Genomic DNA, 25,417 nt, shown 5'->3' with positions numbered 1-25,417 from the left:
CTTACCAATCAATTCTAGCAAGACTATCCGACAAAGACAATCACATGCATGACAATGAGGTAACACCGAAAACAGCTCTTCTTGCCTGCAAAGGGTCACCACTCGCCACATAAGATAATTTTAATAATTTAAATTAAAATTTATGTACTTATTATTTTAATTATCTAATCAATTTTGATATAAATATTTAATTTAAAAAATATTATATTAATTTGTATAAAATTAAATTTATATTAATTATTTTTATTTTTATTTTATATTCAATAGTCATTTCTCTTTTCAAAGAGATGATGGTTGAAGGACCATGAATGTTGTCAAATTTGTCACGTTTATTTCTGCTGCAGAACGCATCCATATTCTACAATAGACATGGACAAAAAATCATTTCAAGTAATTATAAAGCTATCGTCCTTGATGAAAGTTATAGCGTTGCTGATTTTATTGTAGAGCGATTAATTGAAAGAGAAAATTCGTGGGTTGAATAATTATTAGTTGTTGGAGTTGGTAGCATCTGCCGATTGGCTCATAAAAGATTGGTAAAGCTGACTCATAAAAGCCAAAATTATGGCAAAGCATATCCATAAGAAGTTTAGTCTCTCCCCCACTGTGATTGTGAAATATATATATATATATATATATATATGTTTGTTGGTAGATATATCTAACTCTACCTTCTGTTTGAAAGCTTAGGTAGAAAAACCAATAGCATAAGCCCAAGCTACGTACAGCAATTCCTTCCTCATGCTACGATTGTAAAAAAACAAACCACCATCACCTTCTTTTACGTGGAGTTTTTTACTAAATGGGTATAACAGAAAAAAATAATATATTAAAAAAGAATGAGTTTGAACTCATTTATAAAAAGAGGTAAAATCGTACTGAATTAGACGTTTTGAGAATGAAACGCTAACTATAACAGTGTTTTGAGGGTGAAATACTAATTATAATAACACTCAAAATCGGATGTTATTCATGATAGCTTGTAACTGATTTTAATTATAAATTATTAAATAAAATATTAAACAAAATTAAAGGAAAGCTATAAGCTATTTATGGTAACGTCCAACTTTATTTTTTTATTAATTGTGTTATTTTATATTTTTAAATAAAATGTAAATATTATTTTAATAAATAATGTTATAATAATTAATATGGTATACCATAACATTTTTATTATAAAAAATTATTTTTTTAATTTAAAATTAAATTAAAGTTTAATTAAATGAAAGAAATTAAAATATAAAATTTTATTAATTTTGTTTAATAATTACTTTCAGAAAATAATAAATTATTAAATATTTAATTAAATTTTAAATTCAATAAAAAGTTATAATATAAAATATTGTTAATTTTGTTTTAATAATTATTTTAAAAAAATAATTAGTTATTAAATTTAAATGTTATTAATTTTATTTTAATAATTATTTAAAAAATAAATTACTAATTATAATCGAGGATTATTATTAATTTTTCTTAATTATTAATTTTATAAAATAATTAATATTTATTTCATAATATACTGATTAAATCAAGATTCGACTCGATTTAAATCTTAACGCTTAAACTTTCTACTTTCACTAGTTCAATGATCGAATCAAATTTAAAAACTTTGTTGTATAAGTTAATATGTGCATTTAGTCAATATTAATTTATTATTATATGTTTAATTAATTTTAGGTTGAATGACAAAAAAAATCAAAACCTTTATGTCAATTGTCAATTTTAATTAAGGGTGGCAATAGATCAGTTAGTTACGAGTACTTGATTTGAGTGAACTCTAATGGGATAAGTTTGGGTAATATATAATCAATTTTGTGACAGTTTTGAATTTGATAAATAATACATGTGATGAGTTCGAATTTATGTAGGGTAACTTTCATGAGTAATTTACCTGTTATTATCCTTAATTTTAACCAAACATTTCTTTTTTATTAATTTAATCATAAACTTTTTATATTATTTTCAATTTTAGCTATTATATATAATTAAAAAATAATTAAACTCATCAATTCACGAATTATTCAAATATTTTCATTTATATGTCAATTTTAACTCATCTATTTAATTTTATTAATTTACTCAATATATTTAATATTTTATTATTTTTAAAAAAATTCTTATTCATAAAAATATAATAATTGAATAACATATTTAATATTGTAATCTTAATAATTAGGAAAATTAATAATAATGCTTAATTAAAATTAGTAATTTATTATTATTTTAAAATAATTATTAAAATAAAATTAATAACATTTAAATTTAATAATTAATTATTTTTTCAAAATAATTATTAAAATAAATTAACAATATTTTATATTGTAATTTTTATTTAATTTAATATTTAGTAATTTATTATTTTTGAAAGTAATTATTAAAAAAAATTAATAACATTTTATATTTTAATTTTTTATTAATTAAAATTTAATTTTATTTTAAATTAAAAAATAATTTTTTATAATAAAAATGTTATGGTCTAAAATATTAATTATTATAACATTAATTAAAATAATATTTATATTTTATTTAAAAATATAAAATAAAATAATTAATAAAAAAATTAGACACTACCATAAGTAGGTTTTGTTTTAAATTTTTTAATTATTTTATTTAATAATTTTTAACTAAAATTAAGTGCACACTATTATAAATAACGTATTGATATTTGACTTAAAAACGTTTCTATAATTAGCGTCTAACTTTCAAAATATTTCAACTTAACATAATTTTATCCCATTTAGTAATTAAGTTCAAATTCATCATTTTTTTTTGGGTAAATTATTTTGTCTGTTACACTCTTCTGGTAAAAGCCCTTTTATATGAGCCTCAAATGTTTTTAGTTTCTTTTCTTTGATCTTTCTGAATTTTGAGATCAACTTGCGAGTAGAGATTTTTTGGGCGAGAGAACCAAAACAAACAAGGAAAAAGCGTGGGGTCATCCTATCCAAACCTTATCTGCAAACACAAGGTCTACGACAGCTTCAGGACGACAAACAAGCTCCTGCAAATCCTATATGATCATGCGCAATGGCATTAGTGGTCAGAATTTCATTCAATTTATACCCTCTCCATAATTTCTATTTATTTAAAAAATAATCCTTGAAATATCATTAAAGAAAAAAAAAAAAAAAGGTTTTCCTCAGCAACATTTCTTTTAAGGACTCGGGACGGTCCATGCACGAGACTCACGTGTCTATCAGGTAGTCCAATTGGACACCTTGAGTCCAATTGCCCAAATTATTACTAATACTTAAGGTACTAATTAAATATCAAATAATATTTGAATTTGATTAGAATAATTTACTTTTAATAAACATGCCTTAATTAGCCTAGTTTATCTAAGAGTTAAAAGTATATTATTCAAACAGCATAAAAAAAAAATATACTTTCTGCTTGTAATTACTCGGGAAATCGGAAGTGAAAGTTGTCAAGAAGCTGAAAATGTAGATAGCTGATAGCAGTTCCAACAAGAAGTCGTAAAATGTCTGCATGAAGACAGATCAACATCACAATTCACAGCCACCAACTTTCTCAATATATAAATAAATAAATCACAACAACTCTCTATTTGTATATATTGTGGATTGATTATATAAATAATATGTTTTTAAAAACATTTTACTAAAATAATATGAATTTAAAATTATTTATCAATATAGTGTGTGCTTGTGAAAACATCAATTTAAAAGATATTCAGTATTTAAAAAATAAATACAAAACCGTTGATACAAAAGGTAATTTTAGTAACAACATTACATTGTCATATCAGAGTATCAAAGTTACTGTGTGTGTTAGAATCAATGTGATAATGTATCAGATACACATAAAATTTCCAGTTAAATTAGTGTTTTCATAATTGTCAAATTACTTGTTAAAATGCCAGTTGAATTGATGATTTCTTAAGCATCTATAAGAATATATCAAAACTTCAGAATGCGTGTAATATAGATAATATAGATAATGATAATGATAATTAAATGAAAAATAAATAAATAAATAATAATTAATATAAATGAGAGAATTTATGAAATGTGACATGTGATAAAATTTTTATAAATTCGTTTATACAAAAATATTATTTGCCATATGTTATCCTCAATAATAATAATAATAAGTTATTGATAGTCATTAGTTTAAAGAAAATTGATCATTAATTTGTGATCTCATAATCAATTATTATATAATTTAATCAACCTTAAATTATTTCATATCTTTAATAAATATTTTTATTATATTATTATATTTTCTATTATTTTTATTATGAAATTTTTATTAAAAAAATTGATAGACAAAAAGTGTAATTTACATAAAAAGTTATAAAAATAAAATATAGATATTTAACTTATTTGTAATTAGTATGTATTATTTTTTATGTTAATAATTTAATATTCTTTTTATTTCACTTTCTTAAGATTAATTAATACTTATTATTATTATTATTATTATTATTATTATTATTATTATTATTATTGCTAACTTATGACGATTTAATTGAAATGGCCAAGTAAATAGGAAACATTTTATTGTTATAAAAATTAAATTTAAATGTTTATTACTGTTTTTTAATTAAATAATATTAAATTAATTTTTATTTAAATTATTTTCATTTGTTTGTCTATATATAGTATGTCGTATACTATATTTATTACACATCAAACACTCTTTTCTCACTAAATATTTTCATTTTATCTAGATACTCTTAAATCTTTTTTTTATTTACATTATTTTCTATTATTTCTTTCAAAAGCTAGGTATCATTCTTGAAATTTATTTATTTAAATATATTTAATTAATATTTATTTAATTATTAATTTCTTATAAATTTCTTATGTAACTATCGAGTCTTTATTCATGAGCGTTCCCCCAAGTTTTTTTTTTATTATTTTTCTTAAATTATTATTATTATTATTATTATATTATATTAGTCACAAAAATCACCATAAATTATAAAATATAAGCAGGTAGACAAAAAGCAAGGCAAGAACGAAATTAATCTTTTTTAGTTATTTACTAATTTTATATATACATTATTATAGAATCATTAATGCCTCCTCTTTATTTATTTATATGTACTATTATTTTCATGTATTAAATTAAATATATAATGATGGAATCGTATTGTTTTATTGGTAAATATTTAATAGTTTTACTCTAGTTAATAGAGTCAATATTTAGATATCATGTATGCATAACAAGATATACATCAGAAAGAGTGAATCTGAATAAGCTGGTAAGTAAATAAACAAGAGTGTGACAGATATCTCTTTACCACAATTCCGCAACCTCAGCCATATATTTTGTGAAAGTATAAGCTTTTCATTAGAAGATGATGAGTAGATGACATTTGCCTACCAGCTGCCTAGGGCGTAAAATATTAATCGGATTGTTTGTTGGTGTGGATAATTTACTTTTTAATAATTGATTAATTCTGATATAAAGATTACGAATTCAAGACCATACAATTATGGAAACAATTGTAATATTACTAAACTAAAATTAAGGGATTAGTGTCGATAAATTTAATAAAATTAAAATAGGTAAAAATTCTTAAAGTTAATTAATTAAATCCAACATGAATTAAGTTATGAATTGAATAAGTTAAATTAAAAACCAATGAGCAGTATTGGAACTATTTTCAGGATTATGAGGTATTAAATCTAATTCAATTTAGTATCATTTTATATATATATATAAAATAAAAAATGAATAAAATTGATTTAATAATGATAATATGATGTTTTAATAATGTTATAAAAAGAGAAAGAAATATAAGAAAAATTAATATGGTCAATATATATATTTGACGATGCGTAGAATAAGGCACAGATCATCATTGTATATGTATGAAATGGGTAGCTGTTGTCAATTTCCAGCAGAAGGCATTGATTTTATAGGCCAGCAATATAACAAGATATGGATAAAGCTTAGAACTCGGACGGTGAAGAAAGATCAGTGTGTAGTGTAGCAAATGAAGGACTGTTTGTTAAAAATTGGCGCGCGCCACTCAGCCATCTAGTTATATATCTTCCATCCAAAACTATCAGTCAATTCAACCATCAGAACTATAAGACTCAGTCGCTGTTTGTTTTTACGTTTTTGTTTTATAATTGACGGAAATTTTGCTATTTCCCCAAACATATATATGTGATTTTGCTAACCAGCAAAAAATTCCTATCCACTATTTCTTTTTGTCATATCTAGCTGCATTCATAATAATAATAATAATAAGAGAAGGATAAATGGCATTTTCATCCCCACCGGGAAAAATGAATAATGTTTAAGGCTTACATGCTTCTTTTTTAGATTTATTGGAGGTTCAAATGGACCGAGTAACAACTGATGGGTTATATGTACAATTAAAAATAACCATATCTCTCCTTATTATAAAAGTGAATTAAGGTTGTCATAAGTAGTTATAGAGACTTAAAATCAAGACTTTCCCACTTTTTACATCTTAAAGACGAAGGAACACTATTCCGGCTATCATTGATTTATGACTTACATACTTTTTTACTGTTTAGGTTAAAAGATACATGATTTCTGATAGGGGTGTGCATTATTCGATTATTGTCGAATAATTGAATCAAATCGATTAAATTCAATTATTTCGGCAATAGTAAATTTAGTTCGATTTGATTTTTGGTTAGTAATAATAAAAAATTTCAATTATTGATTCGGTTAACTTTGATTTAGTAACTAAATTAACTTAAATAATCGAATTTCTATTAATTAATATATTAATTATAATTTTATTAATATTATATTATTTATAATTACTATTTGTATTGTTTTATAATAATATTTAACTTATAATTATTATTTTATTAATGTTAAATCATATTTATTATTTTTAATAAATAAACAAAGATTGTAAGTATATTTTTATTTATATTTATTAAATAATTAATAATATGAAATATATATTTTATTTTTTTGTTAATTCGGTTATACTATTTTCTGTTTTAGTTAAATTTAGTTTTTTCTCAATTTCAATTCATTTCAATTAATATTTTTAGATCGATTAATAATTTAGTTAGCTGCAAATTCGATTTGTTTAATCGAATACTCATTCCTAATTTTTAAATACATTAATTTGGGACATATAAATTCAAGATTTTTCATATTTATTAAATTTTTAGAAATTATTATTGTATAAATATGAGCAATGTTAGGTGAAAACCTTAGTTTGATTCAAAATCGTGACTCTTTTTTTAATAATAAAAAATAAAATATATATAGATTGAGTCAATGTAGAGAAATTAAGGCAATTATACTAATAAAATTTATTCAAAATAATTATTATTTGAGTTTTTATTTAAAAAAATAGTACTATAAATATATTAATTACATATCATTAAATTTATTATTACTGAAATTTAATATATTTTAATTATAAAAATTTTAAAATTAATTAAATAAAACTCAGCATTTAAAATGTTACTTTTCCGAAAATTAAAAAAAAACTTCAATTAGTTCAAAATTATCATTGCCAAACTAGATCTAAATGCCCATTTAGATATGTGTTATCCATAGGATATCATTTAAATATTTTTTTAATTTAAAATTCTTAACTATTTAAATGTACTCTAATTAAGGTCTGCGAGTGAATCGAGTGTGTTCAAAGATTAATTTTTTAAAATCCCACATCGGATGTGGTGTATATGTGTATGGGTTATATAGAAATAAGAACTCAGTTAAAATTGACATGATTTTAACAGCGATTCATTTTTATCACTTTTATATGTGTGCTGTATCTATTAAAAAAAATAATTTATTTATTTATTTTAATAAAAACCCAATTTACTTTTGATTTTTGAAGTTACAGATTAATAATGTGATATTAGTCAATAACGTTAATTACTAGAAATTGAAAGAGCAAGGGAAATGAGAGTGAGTAATAGAAAAGGACTAATACTTAACGGCAACTAACACAGAAGATTGTAAAAACCCTACCACCACCACCCTTTAATTATCTCCGTCATCTCTTAGCACTGACAGTTAATTCACAATCACTAACACACGCACAAAGACACACACCCACACACTCACACGCATGTCCAAACCACCGGTCCAAGTCAACCGTGCTTTCTTCTATCCAATTCCAAATATATACCTCTGCTCAGTCTTCTCTACCCCATCTTCTTCCTTCTCTCTCTCTCTCATTCTCATTCTCATACGTTTCAATTCCTTAACTTTTTTGCTTGTACCCAAAACTCTGGAATCCAATGAGAAAGCCTTGTTGTGATAAGCAAGACACCAACAAGGGCGCTTGGTCTAAGCAAGAAGACCAGAAGCTCATTGATTACATTCGTAAACATGGGGAAGGTTGCTGGCGAACCCTCCCTCAAGCTGCAGGTTTGTATATTGTAATCCTACCTTCACCCACATTTTTTCGCCATACCCACATCCATATATATAATATTATGGAGTGGGTATTGATTTTTGTTTTCATGCTTCTCAGGACTGCTTCGCTGTGGCAAAAGTTGTAGGCTGAGATGGATAAACTATCTTAGGCCTGACCTTAAAAGAGGAAACTTTGCTGAAGATGAAGAAGACCTTATTATCAAGCTTCATGCGCTTCTCGGAAACAGGTGCATACCTACTCCTTTAATTTTATTTCTGTCTTTTCGTTGCAAATTTTATGCTTGGAATAAGTTACATTTTATTATTGTTGTATGTTTATATATATGCTGATGGGTTTTTGTTGTTTTTTTTTTTTTTTTTGGCTTTTGTCAGGTGGTCTCTAATAGCTGGAAGATTGCCTGGACGTACCGACAATGAAGTAAAGAATTACTGGAATTCACATTTAAGAAGAAAGCTTATGAACATGGGAATTGATCCGAATAACCATCGTTTGAACCAAAATCTTCCTCGTCTTCAAAACCCACAAGACTCTTCTAGTGCAACGTCCTCTGGTATGAAAAGTGACACCACCAAACCCCACAATGATAATAATAATAATAATAGTAATGAGCAAGCATCTGATGCAGCTAGTTGTTTGGAGGATGGCCCAAGTGCTTTGCCTGACCTAAACCTTGACCTCACAATGAGCATTCCTTCCTCTACATCTGCCAAAATCAGTCCTGAAGAGAAGCAAAAGATTACTGAATCTAATTTATCAAAGGAACCAGAAGTTGCTGCTGCTTCTCCTACGCTTCTCCTCTTTCAGTAATTACCTGCTGCTCTTGTAAGGACCATCCTAATGAGGTGGAACTGATATAGATAGATAATTGGGATATGTCGTCTCACTGTAAATCTTTGATTGTTTGGAAAAATATGGCAATCCATTAATTTCCGGAAAGTGTGAACAAAGACGAGAAGCCTGGAAGCAACCCAGTCAAGGAAAGATGACAACTGAGAGAGTTCTATTACTTCAAACCTCTTTGTTGCTCTTACCTAGCGGTGGTATCATGATCCTGTGCCTTCAAATTAAATGTTACCAAAAGCTCTGATGGCATATTGATCATGCACAGTATATGGGCATGATTTCAAGAAGTTGAACTTTTCAATTTTAACTTTCTTGTATATCATCATTTGCCATTGTAGAATAAGTAATTAGGTGATTATTCTAGCATATATGATGTATTAATAAGAGATATAGCTCAGTTGTTGAATATGTGAAACTTTTTTTAATTATGGTTTCATCTTCTTCTTCATCCTAAATGTTCTTTTGGTTCTAACGTAAGTATAATTTAATTTCTAGTTTCAAGTCTACTAATTAGAATGGTTGTATACGGATATAAGAAAAATGAATGTGACATAATATTGCTTAAAAATTAGAAAGGGAAACAATTGAAATACCAGCAAAATTTGTACTAGTGATATATAATTATTAATTAATTGCAGTTTAATCTCAACATGAACATATTCAGAAAGTTTACAAACGGAAACCAAATTAAATTCAGAAGAAAACATCGAAGAATTGTGCAAAACACGCATGGAGTATCTAATTGCAGTGCTAATGCAGATAGCTAGCTAGAATGAAATAAATCTTGTGAGGACCTAAATTAATTTGTTGAGGATAATGCTTAATTCATTATCATCATTATCTACATGAAATTAAATGAAAACTCCAGAATTTAATTCCCATAATAGTTGGAGCCTCCTCTGCCCTTTTCTTCTTTATTATTAATAAATTTTTTTGCTTATAAAAAAAATAATAATAATTCCCATAAAAAAAGAGAGGGATAAAGAATTTTAATTTTAGCAATTACTCTTTATATATAATTATGATAATTATAAATGACCCGTGTTAACTTTAATTATGGAAGAGAAAATAAATCTTGAAGATCATAATGCTGCTAGTGCTAATGCTAGTTTATGTTGCTTAAATTTCTACAATTGATTAATATTATCAACTACTAAACATTCAAAGAAGAATGGTGTTAAGAGATTGTGATATGCTACAGTTTCTGCTTTTAATCTTAATTTCAGTGGTAGTAATGGCATGTGCATCAAACTACCAACCCACATTAGCATATATTCATATATATTGGGTTTTGACCACATCATACACAATTCTCAGAGTCACTTCGACTATTGACGAGCATGTTGATCCATCTACCATTCAATGGTTACAGTAGATAATATTTATGTAAATGGCATCTTCAGTTGGTATTTAATTTCGCTCTAATTCAATATTGCATATGCGATTTCTTTAATTATCAAGCAACAATTAATAATATTTAGCTTCTCCTGGTTGTGTATTATTGACTTGGCGCTTGCTCTTTTTGTCGCAGAAAATCCATTCTATGATCAGTAAGGGTCATGGACAAGGACTTTAATTTGCAGTGCATTTTGTTGATGAAACATTTGTCGAATAGAACTAAGAAATTCATCAGTTGGTAAGATTATATATATGCTGCAGGAGAGTGAGCATGCATTATAATTAGTTTTTTAAATTCTATTACATATATATGGAAGAATAATTAAGATGGGAGAGTAGTACACTGAGTACTGAGTAATTTCAATGTTTTAGCAGTAGAAAGATTCCATAATATGTAATATTTTTCTTTTTAAATTTCCATAATATGTAATATTTTTCTTTTTAAATTTCTTTTCTCTATTAGACGATTGTTATCTCAGAACATTGCTCCCGTATGATTATGAAATGTGCATTTATTAGGCATGAATATGCATGTTTTATCAGCACCTACATATATATGTACATATTGTTGCAGCTTGCAGTAATAGAAACATGAATGCTTTGATGAAAAAAAATAATGAAAGGTTTGACGAAGAAAATAATCAATTGATCGATTTTGAAGATGAACTTAGGCATCTCAGATTTTTCAAGTTGCTAGTAGAGGGGAATGTTAGTTATACAGGTCTTTCAGATCAATTCGACCTATATACCAGAAGAACTTAAAGCTCTTTGGAATAATGTGAAAACTATATATATACAATTTCAATTAATCGTCTTTTAGATATTCTGACGTACGAGCATTTGGTATGTGCCAACCAGAGAATATATATAATTTTGATTAATTTTTCTTTATCTTTAAAGATGCAAGAAGTGATTGGGTCTTAAGTTTTTTTCAAAGAGAGAACCGGAGAAATGGAGATTAGAACCTAACACCTAACATGTAAGGCTAAGTGAAGAAATTTCAAGTTTGAATATCTTGATTTAACGATTTTGATCTGTATATAAACTAAATTTTTATTGTAGTACTTCAACTTTATTTTTTTTAAAATATTTTTTATATTTTCTAGTGTTTAGGATATTTAAGAAAATGAGTTAACAGAAAATATTTTTCTATAAAAAAGAAAACTAAATAATTTTTATGAAAAATGATTTTTTTTTCTAAAAGAAAAAGTCATTTTATGGATTTTGAAATTTTATTAAAATTTAAAAATAATTATATATGCATTAAATAAATACATACAATTAATTTAACCATCAAATAATGAAAAATATTTTTATAAAAATTATTTACTTAAAAAATTATTTTTCATATATATAAGTTATTTTTTATGAAACAAATATAACCTAATATGAAATTATTTACCATTGTGTAAAAAGAAATTGTTGGAGAAGTTTTAAATTTAAGATTGAATTTCAAATCATCAAATTGAATGGATTATATATATATATATATATATATATATATATATATATATATATATATATATATATATATATATATATATATATATATATATATATATATATTGTGGGAATTAGGTTAAAGGAATTGTAGTAGTCCCTCAAGAATGTACCAAATATGAGTTGGGAGAAAGTTGGCTCTGATAAATCCACTGAATAGTCTTACAGGTAATAAAAAATAATTATGGGTAATAATAGAACTGATGTTTTGGGGAAAATATGGTTTTACATTAATTAATTAAGTTGAAATGGACCTTTCAAAAATATTTTTTCTTTTCTTCCCATTTCTCAAATAAACCCTTCAAGCCTCAAGAAAATTGTGTTTGGAAGACAATTGACAAATTCATTGGATACGTTTGGTAGTTTAAGCTCATGCCACAATATCAAGTTTTTTAAAGGTAAGTATTGTATAAAATTTGTTTAGTTATTAAAAAAAAAAAAGCAATTACTACTTAAAAACTTATTCTCCTTAGTTAGATCATTTCTAAATATATGCTTTTAATTTGTCTATACTTATATATATATATATATATATATATATATATATTTTTTTTTTTCTCTTAGCACAATATTATGTTATACTTAAATTATGATACTCATTAATGAATTGTTAAAACTTTTAGTGAAATTATAATTTAATTTTTAAAATTTGATAAAATTTATAGATTAGTTTCTATATTTTTAAAAATCACCTATTAGTCTCTGCTATTAAATTCACAATTAATTAACAATAAATAATAAAAATGCCCTTTATTATATTTTCTATCTAAAATAATTTAGTCAGTTAAATTTAGTAAAACTTATATATTAGTCCCTGTAAATTATAATTATTAAAAATATGAATTAATTACTTTAAGATCCTTAAAATTTTTTATTAATTACAAAATTATCCATGTATTTAACAAAATAACTTCTAAATATTATACCTATTTACAAATAAGTGCTTATATTTTTATAATTAATAAACGTGTAAGGATTCATTTTTAAATAGTTATAATTACTAAAGTATGAATTAATTATTTTAAGATCTTTATATTTTTGTTAATTACAAATTCATCCTTACATTTTAACAATATAATGTAAAACATAAAAATAATTTAATAATTAATTTTGTAAAATTTTACACTATTTAATTAATAGTTGATTTTGTAATTAATATTTATTTTGTAAAAATTAACTATTAATTATGTTAAAATTTTAACATTTAATTTACAAATTTTTAATTTGTAAAATTAAAAATTAAAATTTTTATTTTTGCCACATCGAGGATGATTTTGTTAACAAATTAAAAGTTCATAAACTATTTTATTTCGTATTAAAATTCATAAATGAAGGAAATTTTGATTTTTTTTTTTAAATTAACTCCAATTTGATTGGATAATTGGATGGAGAGGCTAATTTGTAAAGTTTTTAAAATATCAAGGATTATAAATTAGTGAGTCTTAAAATACAAAGACTAAAATGTAGGTTTTGTCAAATTTCAAGAATAAATTATCATTTATCCAAATTTTTTAAGTAAAAAAAATAAAGGAGATTAAAGCTATTAAATATTAAAATTTAAATTACTTAACTAGTGATGGTAAATATTACATGGATCTAAGGACATAATTGCTCTTATTTACTAGCAAATATATAGCATGCTTTGGAAACTCATGCACTTACTCATTTACAATTGGAAAAAAGTTAGCTAGCGAGTCAATTATAACTTATGGCCAAAATATATATATATATATATATATATATGTGTGTGTGTGTGTGTCCATACATAAAATTAGTCAGGATTTAGTAATACTTAATCAAGTTAAAATAAAGTAATATAATAAATTATGTTTCCATCGTTCTCTAATCAAATATACGTACTATTTATAATAAAAATGTGTTTGACTTAACTTATGAAAATCAACTTATAAGCATTGGATACTTATAAGCTAATTTTAACTTCTAAGTATTTAAAATTTTAAATAATTACGTATTTTATTAAAATATTTATAAATTATTAATAAACAATTAATGTGTTTAGTAAAAAATAACTTATAAGTACATTTATTATTAAAATAACTAAAAAGTTATTAAATGTGATTTATGATAAAATTTTAAAAATTAAATGAGAATGATATAGTAAAATACTTTGTCAAACTTATAAGCACATGATTTATAAATACTAAAATAAAAAACTGACTCTTCCAACTTATTATTTTTTTTTTACCTTATAAATTCAACTTATAAGTCCAAAAATTATGATAAATAAATTGGTCAGCTTATATTTAGAACTTATAAACTGGTTTGATTAGCTTAAAAATTAAAATAAAAATCCTCTAAAAGTATATAATACTTTTTTATTGTCACAACCCAACCTATGGGCCGGATCGGCACTAGGACCTGGGCCAGTCTAAAGTCCCCGAGGCTCGTAGTAAGTCTAACTATTCCTTAACCCAACTCTAAGGCCCATTTGGGCCCAATTTCAAGAAATCAATCGGACAGAGTCCAGCTATAAAATGGACCTTTCAACGGGGAGTTTTTGACTCACCCGACCTGTAAACACAATAAATCATCAATTGGGAAGTTCAGCTCACCCTCCACATACTCATAACAACATAAAATAAATGGGAGCTCTGCTCTCTCATCCAGTCCATAAAAAATGCATATAATAATAATTTTACAGGTCCAACGTGATAATTATATTACAAACCCAAATCAAATAAATATTTCTAACACATGCGAAAATTCTAGAGTTAACGGGTTTATACAAATATTAATAAATGACCTGCGAGGGAGAAAAGTAGGTTAACCTCAAAAATATCCTCCTGCGGCCTGAAAAAATATTGAACATGAGTGAGCGTTCGACTCAAAGAGTAAAATATCAATTTTAACCGTAATCTTTATAACTATCTAAAACTAATGCACCCTGTAGAGTAAAATGCAACATCAGCAATATTTTCATATCATAACAGCAAAAAGGTAATTTGGAGCACTCACACACCCAGTAATATCAATTATAATATATGGGAGCTGATCCCCTATACAGCTCTCTTAAATCTAACCTATACCAGCGAAGAACTCAAGCCGGACTTTCGCTTAATAAACCAAATCGGGGTCCCAGTGAAGAACTCAAGCCGTGACTACCCCCAAAGGACCGGGTCCCAGCGAAGATCTCAAGCCGTGTCTACCCGTCCTGTCCATAGCCAACACCACATCACACGCACGCCAACGCACGCACACTGCTCCAAATTACCACAACAACATACATGGCACTTTAACAGTTGTGAATGCAACATAAAACGTGCCTAGAGTTTAACTACATAGATATATACATATAAGTGATGCATGGGCATGCTTGAACATATAATAATATCGAAATTACAATTAAAATTAATATTTTACTCACAAACTTGACAAAGATCCTTTGTGGGCGGTGAGGAAGAAGGTCATTCGACTCACTGAAAATTTTATTATAATCATTTAATAAATTTGACTCAATACAAATTAAGAAAAAGATCAAATACGTCCTAAGTCGTGTCGAAAATCCGGTAGAGTCTCCCCTATACCTAGAACTTACCCAACCTGTAAAAGGCTCAAAATACACTTCTATATTCACAACCCATATATCCACAACTCAATCACATCACACAGCCCCTCCTGGGCCCATCCAAACAGTCATCCATCACAATATGTAAAATTTCAATTTAGTCTTCATAATTGACTCTTTTTGAAAAACTACCTAAACAAGCTCTAAAAATTCTAAAACTTTACCCCGCGGTCCTTAGCAATATTACTAAGCTAATGCAAAAAGAATCATAATTTTCTAAGCTACCACGAATATTTTATGGATTTTTAATCCCATTTAAGTACTAGAAATTACGAAAAAGCATTGTTCGGGTTTACCTATGCCGATTCCGACTCCGGGGACGCGCTCGGGATGTCTGACAATGGTGGGGTAGCCAAAACCTCGATCCAATTTGGAGACATTTTCAATAGCCGGTCTGTCTGGCCGGAAATTCATAGACCCGGACAACTGTCGAATTTCCACGAATTGAAGATACCTACACGAAGCCCACAACACGGGGGTTAGTACATAAATTTTATGAAATTTTTTAAGCTCATTTAATGCTCAGAAAAACACTGCGAAGTTTCATGGGACCCACCAAAAAAGGTGTCGAAAAATTTTAAAATTTATATTTCCGCGAAGCTCTCGATGAGTGGAGCGCTTTGGTACTCTCGGTTTTCTCGTGGGGTTTACGGTTTGCCAGAAATCTAGCCCAAAAATCAAAATGGGCTAAAACTTTCCGAACAAAAATTGGACAAACCGCTTGATGGATTTTGGTGTTCTTGGTGTCTATGGAAAGCTCTCGAGATGTAGATGGGATTAGACACAAGACCCGGCCTAATAGGTAGCCGGATCGGCCGGGAAGTTGAAGGGTTGCGCGCGCGCGTCGCGTCGCTTGGTGCAACGCTTGCCGGCGCTCCAGGCGGCGGCCGGCGAGCTAGGGCGGCTAGGGAGGTGCGCTGGCGGGCTGGGGTGGTGGGGGAGGTAGCTGGCTGGCTGGGGTGGGAGGAGAGAGAAAACGGGAGAGAGGGAGAGGAAGGAGAACGTGCGCGGGAGAGGAGAAGAAGAAGAAAAAGGAGCCGACCCGATTCGATCGGTCCGATCTGGTCCGGTTCGATTCAGGATACAAAATTTTAAATTTTTACTCTACCTTGGAAACAAAAACGAGGCCCAAAAATTCTGAAAAAATTCTAGAAAACTCAAAAAAAATTTGTAGACTCCAAATATATTTTTAGTTTTGCCACGTGGTCTTTAAATTAATTTTTAAAAATCATTAAAATTTTATATTTTCGGGAAATCAAACCCGATTTCGAAAATCTGAAAAATCTCAAGTAATTTCCTAAAATTTAAATAAAATTAAAACATCAATATTTGTCCAAAAATAATAAATTAAAAAATTAGGAGTGTTATATTCTTCCCCCCTTACAGAAAATTCGTCCTCGAATTTTACACAAGGGAGAATAAAGTACAGGATTACACATTGAACAGATAAGGATACTTGCTACGCATGTCCCGTTCTGACTCCCAGGTGCACTCTTCCACTGACTGGCTCCTCCACAAAACTTTAACCATAGGGATCTGTTTTGATCTTAGCTGTCTCACTTGGTAGTCCACTATGGCTACAGGTTACTCCTCAAATGTCAAGTTTTCTTTTAGCTCTATTACATCCGGCTGTAGCACATGAGAAGGATTAGGAATGTATTTCTTGAGCATGGAGATGTGAAACACGGGATGAACATGAGAAAGGTTGGGTGGTAGCTCCAACCGGTAGGCAACTGCTCCAACTCTATCAGTAATCTCAAAAGGTCTAATATACCGAGGTGCCAACTTGTCATTCTTTCCAAATCTCATGACTCCTTTCATCGGAGAAGCCTTCAGGAATACGTAGTCGCCATCAGAAACTCCACGACCCTCCGTGCGGGTCCGCATAACTCTTACGCCATCGAAAGTCGCTTTTAATCGTTCCTTGATTAAAGGAACTATCTCTGAAGTGTACTGCACTAGGTCTACATCATGCTCCTTCGCTTCTCCCATTTCCGTCCAACACAGAGGAGACCTACACCTTCTTCCATATAGTGCCTCATAGGGTGCCATCCCTATGCTGGAATGGTAATTATTGTTGTAGGCAAACTCTACCAAAGCTAGTTGATCATCCCATTGACCTCCAAAATCCAAAACACTTATGCGAAGCATGTCTTTCAGTGTTTGGATTGTCCTTTTGGACTGTCCATCTGTCTGAGGGTGGAAAGCAGTACTAAAGTTCAACTGTGTGCCAAGTGCCTCCTACAACTTCCTCCAAAACCGAGAAGTGAACTTGGGCCCTCTATCAGATATTATGGAAGCAAGAACTGCATGCAATCTGACTATTTCTCGAATGTAAAGCCGGGCGTACTGTGCCACAGAATATGTAGTCTTCACAGGCAAGAAATGAGCTGATTTAGTTAGGCGATCTATAATTACCCATATCGAGTCATATCCTCGCGTGGTACGAAGCAACCCAATCACAAAATCGATAGTAATCATTTCCCACTTCCATTCTGGGATAGGAAGCTCTTGCAGCTTTCCTGATGGTCTCTGGTGTTTGAACTTCACCTTCTGACAAGTCAAGCACTTGGACACAAAGTCTGCTATGTCTCTCTTCATGCCATTCCACCAATAACTATCTTTCACATCATGGTACATCTTGGTGGAGCCTGGGTGGACATTGTACAGTGTATAGTGTGCCTCTCGATGATTTCATTTCTGAGATTGTCCACATCAGGCACACATATCCTAGAACCTTGCACTAGGGTGCCATCATTGGCAAATCTAAACTCACCACCTTCACCCTGTTGTACTCTTTCTATGATCTTCATCAATTGTTGGTCTCTGTGCTGGGAAACTCTAACTCTGTCTCGCATGTCTGGTCTCACTGAAAAATAAGCCAACAATACCCCCTCATTTGAAAGATCTAGGATTAAACCTTGATCCATCAACTCATGTACTTCCTGAATCAACGGTCTCTTTTCCGCTGATATGTGTGCCAAGCTACCAGAAGATTTTCTGCTCAAAGCATCTGCCACTACATTGGCCTTCCCAGGGTGGTACTGGATGGTGCAATCATAGTCCTTTAGAAGCTCCATCCATCTCCTTTGTCTCAAGTTTAAATCCCTCTATTGGAAGATGTACTTCAAACTCTTGTGGTCGGTGTATATCTCGCACACTTCACCATATAGGTAGTGTCTCCAGATCTTTAGTATAAAAACTACAGCCGCCATTTCCAAATCATGGGTGGGGTAGTTCTGCTCATGCCTCTTCAGCTGTCTTGAAGCATAAGCCACTACTTTTCTATTATGCATCAAAACACACCCTAAGCCAACTCTGAAAGCGTCAAAATACACGGTATATCCTTCACCACTCATCGGTAGTGTCAATACAGGGGCGGTGGTTAGACACTCCTTAAGGGTCTGGAAACTCTTCTCACAGTCATCTGTCCAAATGAATGGAACATTCTTTTAAGTTAACTTAGTTAGGGGAGCCGCTATCCTGGAAAAATCCTGCACAAAACGCCTATAGTAGCCAGCTAGACCCAGAAAACTTTGCACCTCAGTGAGGCCTAAGCCAATCAGTTACAGCTTCAATTTTCTTGGGATCCACTTGAATACCTTCACTAGAAACCACGTGTCCTAAGAATGAGATGCTTTCTAGCCAAAATTCACATTTTGAAAATTTGGCATATAGCTGGCGCTCCCTCAAAGTCTGCAACACCATTCTCAAGTGCCACACTTGTTCTTCCTCGGTCCGAGAGTATACCAAAATGTCATCTATTAATACGATGACAAAATGGTCCAAAAATGGCTTTAACACCCGGTTCATCAAGTCCATGAAGGCTGCTGGTGCATTAGTGAGTCCAAAAGACATCACTAAGAACTCATAATGACCATATCTTATCCTGAATGTCATTTTGGACACGTCCTCATTCCTGATTCTCAACTGATGGTAGCCTGATCGTAGGTCTATCTTGGAAAAGAATCTAGCCCCTTGGAGCTGATCAAACAGATCATCGATCCGAGGAAGTGGATACTTGTTCTTCACAGTCACCTTGTTCAGCTGTCTATAATTAATACACAATCTCAATGACCCATCCTTCTTTCTTACAAATAGAACAGGAGCACCCCAGGGTGAAGTGCTCGGACGTATGAAACCCTTGTCCAAAAGCTCCTGTAGTTGCTCCTTTAACTCTTTCAATCCTGCTGGTGCCATTTTGTAAGGCGGCATTGATATGGGGTTCGTACCCGGCACAACATCAATGCAAAATTCTATTTCCTTCCTAGTGGCAACCTTGGAAGCTCCTCAGGGAAGACATCCATGAATTCTCTGACAACAGGAACATTTTCCATGTTGACACCTTCTACAGATGTATCTCTCACCAATGCCAAATACCCTTAACATCCATGCCTCAACATTTTTCTAGCACTGATTGCTGACACCAAATTATATGGAGCCACGCTCCTGTCACCATCAAAGCTAAACTCTTCCACACCAGGTATGTGAAAATACACCTTTTTGTTCCTGCAGTCTAAAGTGGCATAATAAGTTGCCAACCAATCCATTCCCAGAATTACATCGAAATCTATCACTGGTAGAGGAACCAAGTCTGCTGGGAGGATCTTTCCATCCACTATTACTGGGCTACCCAGAAAAATCATATCTACATCTATGTTGTCACTAAGTGGGGTAGCTACAGACAAAGGGCATTCTAATGTTGTAGGGTTTCTACCCAATCTCATGGCAAACACAGGGGAGACAAATGAGTGCGTAGCACCCAGATCTATCAAAACACGAGCCTCATAGGAACAGACTAGAAGAATACCTGCCACAACTGCATTGGAAGCCTGAGCATCCTGGTGGGTCAGGGTGAAAACCCGAGCTTGACCCCTACCCTGAGTGGCGTAACTCGACATCGACTTCTACCTCTGACCGCCTCCAAATCCACGCCCCTTGTCCTCGGCCTGGCCATCGAATCGATCGCCGCCATGCTGGAAGCACCAGGACACAATTGACGAGGAACATTTGCAACAGAACCTTGTGACCCCATCTATGGCTCGCTGAACATGGGGCATTCCCTAGCAAAGTGACCTTGTTGGCCACATCTAAAGCATACTCCTGAACCCATCATACAAGGTCCTGAATGCCCTCTTCCGCACTGCGCACAAGGTGTAAAGGAGGATCCTGAACCAGACCTAGAACTGCTGGATTCGTACCTTGGCCTGAACCTTCGAGGTTTGTGTCTAAAACCACTCTTCTTGTTCTTACTTCTTCCTCTGTAATTACTCTGGCCACCACTATCAGGAGTACCCATGTGGGGAACACCTGAAGAACCCTCTGCTTTATTTTTCTTTGCCCTTCTGCTGTCATCCACAGCATAGCTAATCTCAATCTGTCTGGCTCGATCAACCACCACATCAAAAGACTGATCCGACATCATGGCCAGGTTTGCATACCACCTGTCAAGCCCCTTTAGGAATCTCTTCACTTTTATAGTTTCTGTAGCTACTGCTGTAGGGGCATACCTGCTCAGTTCCAGAAATTCTGTAGCATATTCATCTACAAACCTGCCATTCTGTCTTAAGGCCTCAAAGGCCCACTGCTTTTGATCTGTGAAGCTTTCTGGTACAAACCGGTTGATGAACAGTTTCACAAACTGAGTCCATGACAAACCCTTCATCCAAGGTAATATGTAGTCATTCATCCATTGTCTAGGTATAAGCCCCATGACATGCTGCATACACTCTATAAGTCTTCTATCACCAATCGCACTGCTCTCGCCTGTCATAGAATCCAAAAATCGATAGGCATCATCTGACACATCATAAGTACCAGGCACCAACTTCTTGAAATTGATTATCTGTTTATAAGGTTCCCCTCTTGGTGCGGTGGACTACGGTTGCTGTGGAGGGTGAACCATATACTACGCCATCATATGATGGTTCTCTGTAACCCAGCTAGAGTAGCTGCCATTGGGTCCATGGGACCCTGTGCCATAAAAGACTGATCCTGAACTGGTGATAGCTGCTCTTCTACTTGAGCAGCTCTAGGCCTCCTACCCTGCCTCCTCGGGGTAGGCGTCTCATCCTGTGCCGACACCTCATTAGGCACATCCGGTTCTGGTGCAGTGGCAGCTCTCCTGCTTTTACGTATTTTCCTGAAATTTAGCAGCATTAGCCCATAAAATTCAAAACTGCACATTACACAGCTCTATAGACTCATATTTACACACAACATATGAAGCAGAGACTAGAAGCAAAGATGACAATGCAAGATGAATGTGGACCCTATTTTTCGCATGTGACTCCTATTAGACTCTTCCCAACACTTTAGACAATTATTCCCTATGAATCTGGAGCCTAAGCTCTGATACCACATTTGTCACGACCCAACCTATGGGCCGGACCGGCACTAGGACCTGGGCCAGCCTAAAGCCCTCGAGGCCCGTAGTAAGCCTAACTATTCCTTAACCCAACTCTAAAGCCCATTTGGGCCCAATTTCAAGAAATCAACCAGACAGAGTCCGGCCATAAAATGGACCTTTCAACGGGGAGTTTTTGACTCACCGGACCTGTAAACACAATAAATCATCAATTGGGGAGCTCAGCTCACCCTCCACATACTCATAACAACATAAAATAAATGGGAGCTCTGCTCCCTCATCCAGTCCATCAAACATGCATATAATAATAATTTTACAGGTCCAACGTGATAATTATATTACAAACCGAAATCAAATAAATATTTCTAACACATCCGGAAATTCTAGAGTTAACAGGTTTATACAAACATTAATAAATGACCTGCGAGGAAGAAAAGCAGGTTAACCTCAAAAATATCCTCCTGCGACCTGGAAAAATATTGAACAGGAGTGAGTGTTCGACTCAGAGAGTAAAATATCAATTTTAACTATAATCTCTATAACTATCTAAAACTAATGCACCCTGTAGAGTGAAATGCAACATCAGTAATATTTTCACATCATAACAGCAAAAAGGTAATTTGGAGCACTCACACACCCAGTAATATAAATCATAATATATGGGAGCTGATCCCCTATACAACTCTCTTAAATCCAACTTGTGCCAGCGAAGAACTCAAGCCGGACTTTCGCTTAATAAACCAAATCGAGGTCCCAGCGAAGAACTCAAGCCGTGACTACCCCCGAAGGACCGAGTCCCAACGAAGATCTCAAGCCGTGTCTACCCGTCCTGTCCATAGCCAACACCACATCACACGCACGCCAACGCACGCACACTGCTCCAAATTACCACAACAACATACATGGCACTTTAATAGTTGTGAATGCAAGATAAAACGTGCCTAGAGTTTAACTACATAGATATATACATATAAGTGATGCATGGGCATGCTTGAACATATAATAATATCGAAATTACAATTAAAATTAATATTTTACTCACAAACTTGACAGCAGTCACTGTGGCGGCTGGGCTGAGGAAGAAGGCTGTCCCGGCTCACCTGAAAATTTTATTATAATCATTTAATAAATTTGACTCAATACAAATTAAGAAAAAGATCAAATACGTCCTAAGTCGTGCCGAAAATCTGGTAGAGTCTCCCCTATACCTAGGACCTACCCAACCTGTAAAAGGCTCAAAATACACTTCTATATTCACAACCCATATATCCACAACTCAATCACATCACACAGCCCCTCCTGGGCCCATCCAAACAGTCATTCATCACAATATGTAAAATTTCAATTTAGTCCTTATAATTGACTCTTTTTGCAAAACTACCCAACACAAGCTCTAAAAATTCTAAAACTTTGCCCCGCTGTCCTTAGCAATATTACTAAGCTAATGCAAAAAGAATCATAATTTTTTGAGCTATCACGAATATTTTATGGATTTTTAATCCCATTTAAGTACTAGAAATTACGAAAAAGCAAGTTTCGGGTTTACCTATGCCGATTCCGACTCCGGGGACGCGCTTGGGACGTCTGACAATGGTGGGGTAGCCAAAACTTCGATCCAATTGGGAGACTTTTTTGGTAGCTGGTCTGTATGGCCGGAAATTCACAGACTCGGAAAACTGTCGAATTTCCCCGAATTGAAGATACCTACACGAAGCCCACAACACGGGGGTTAGTACATAAATTTTACGGAATTTTCTAAGCTCATTTAATGCTCGGAAAAACACTGCGAAGTTTCGTGGGATCCACTGAAAACGGTGTCGAAAAATTTTGAAATTTATATTTCCGCAAAGCTCTCGACGAGTGGAGCACTCTGGTACTCTCGGTTTTCTCGTGGGGTTCACGGTTTGCGAGAAATCTAGCCCAAAAGTCAAAATGGGCTAAAACTTCTCGGACAAAAATTGGACAAACCGCTTGATGGATTTTGGTGTTCTTGGTGTCTATGGAAAGCTCTCGAGATGTAGATGGGTTTAAACACAAGACCCGGCCCAATCGGTGGCCGGATCGGCCGGGAAGTCGAAGGGCTGCGCACGCGCGTCGCATCGCTTTGTGCGACGCTTGCCGGCGCTCCAGACGGCTGGGCGAGTCAGGTACTGGGAGGTGCGCGCGAAATGGGTGTGGGGAGGCGGTCACGGCTGGGTGAGAGGAGAGAGAAAATGGGAGAGAGAGAGAGAGAGAGAGAGAGAGAGAGGAAGGAGAACGCGCGCGGGAGAGGAGAAGAAGAAGAAAAAGGAGCCGGCCCGATTCGGCCGGTTCGATTCAGGATATAAAATTTTAAATTTTTACTCTGCCTTGGGATCGAAAATGAGGCCCAAAAATTCTGAAAAAATTCTAAAAAACTCAGAAAAATTTGTAGACTACAAATATACTTTTAGTTTTGCCACGTGGTCTTTAAATTAATTTTTAAAAATCATTAAAATTTTATATTTTCGGGAAATCAAACCCGATTTCGAAAATCTGAAAAATCTCAAATAATTTTCTAAAATTTAAATAAAATTAAAACATCAATATTTGCCCAAAAATAATAAATTAAAAAATTAGGGGTGTTACATTTACTTAAAAAAAACTATTATAATATAATCAATTTTAATATGATCAATAAAATATAAAATAGAAATAAATCATCAAATAATCATAAACTATTATAATTAAGTTGGTATCAATCTTTCAATTTAACTACCATGCATCTAGATTAAAAGTGTAAAATTGTGAAATTAAGCATGTTTCATGCGTCAACTACCAACCCAAATTTAGCTTGGTAGTTAAATGTGTATATAGCAAAGAATAGGTTGCAGAGAAAATGACACATCCATCCAACCATGTTACAGCGTGCAATTAGCAAGATTCACATGGAGAAAGTCTATCTCCAAATGTTTTGTTCTCTCATTAAATTTAATTGGATTGACTTCTAATTCTTTCTGTAACTGTTTATTAACCATTTTATAGTATATATAATTGATCCAGTTATTATGATTAATTACAAATTACGAATCTTACCGAACCAAATGTAAAACCTAATTATATAATCAAACGAGACAACATGGATTTTTCCGAAATTCTCCTTATCTAGAAGTCTTTCCAAGAAAATTATTGGAGTTTGGTAGTTGTATCGGTTGGTTTAAGGAGGGCCAGTGGTACAGAGATTCCAACCAAATTATGAATTAAAAAGAATAATTATGAATTAAAAAAAAATATATTTTATAAATAGTATAAAAAAAATTCAGTTGGAAATTACAAGGTCATGATGAAGATAGAGAAATTCGTATTTCCACAATTATCAATCGATGATTCCAATTATTTA

The 25,417-nt window shown here is 31.6% G+C and overlaps 1 protein-coding gene across 2 annotated transcripts; it reads left to right on the top strand.

Annotated features, from left to right (window-relative positions):
* Window positions 1–8,126: 8,126 nt before the first annotated feature.
* On the top strand, window positions 8,127–9,633 carry LOC110650885 (myb-related protein 308). Of its 2 annotated transcripts, XM_021806028.2 has the most exons (4): window positions 8,127–8,355; window positions 8,462–8,591; window positions 8,737–8,915; window positions 8,991–9,633. In XM_021806028.2, exons 1-4 carry the CDS (start codon window positions 8,226–8,228, stop codon window positions 9,170–9,172), a joined length of 621 nt encoding a protein of 206 aa, XP_021661720.2. In that variant the 5' UTR covers window positions 8,127–8,225; the 3' UTR covers window positions 9,173–9,633. The 2 variants fall into 2 exon arrangements, with proteins under 2 accessions (XP_021661720.2, XP_021661719.2); XM_021806027.2 differs by having other exon boundaries at window positions 8,129–8,355; window positions 8,737–9,633.
* The last annotated feature ends 15,784 nt before the right edge of the window (window positions 9,634–25,417 follow it).

This window comes from Hevea brasiliensis, chromosome 18, assembly GCF_030052815.1.
Source record: "Hevea brasiliensis isolate MT/VB/25A 57/8 chromosome 18, ASM3005281v1, whole genome shotgun sequence".
NCBI classification, from domain to species: Eukaryota; Viridiplantae; Streptophyta; class Magnoliopsida; order Malpighiales; family Euphorbiaceae; genus Hevea; species Hevea brasiliensis.
The sequence above is the reverse complement of the archived record's forward strand: the minus strand, read 5'-3'. Positions and strand labels throughout refer to the sequence as shown.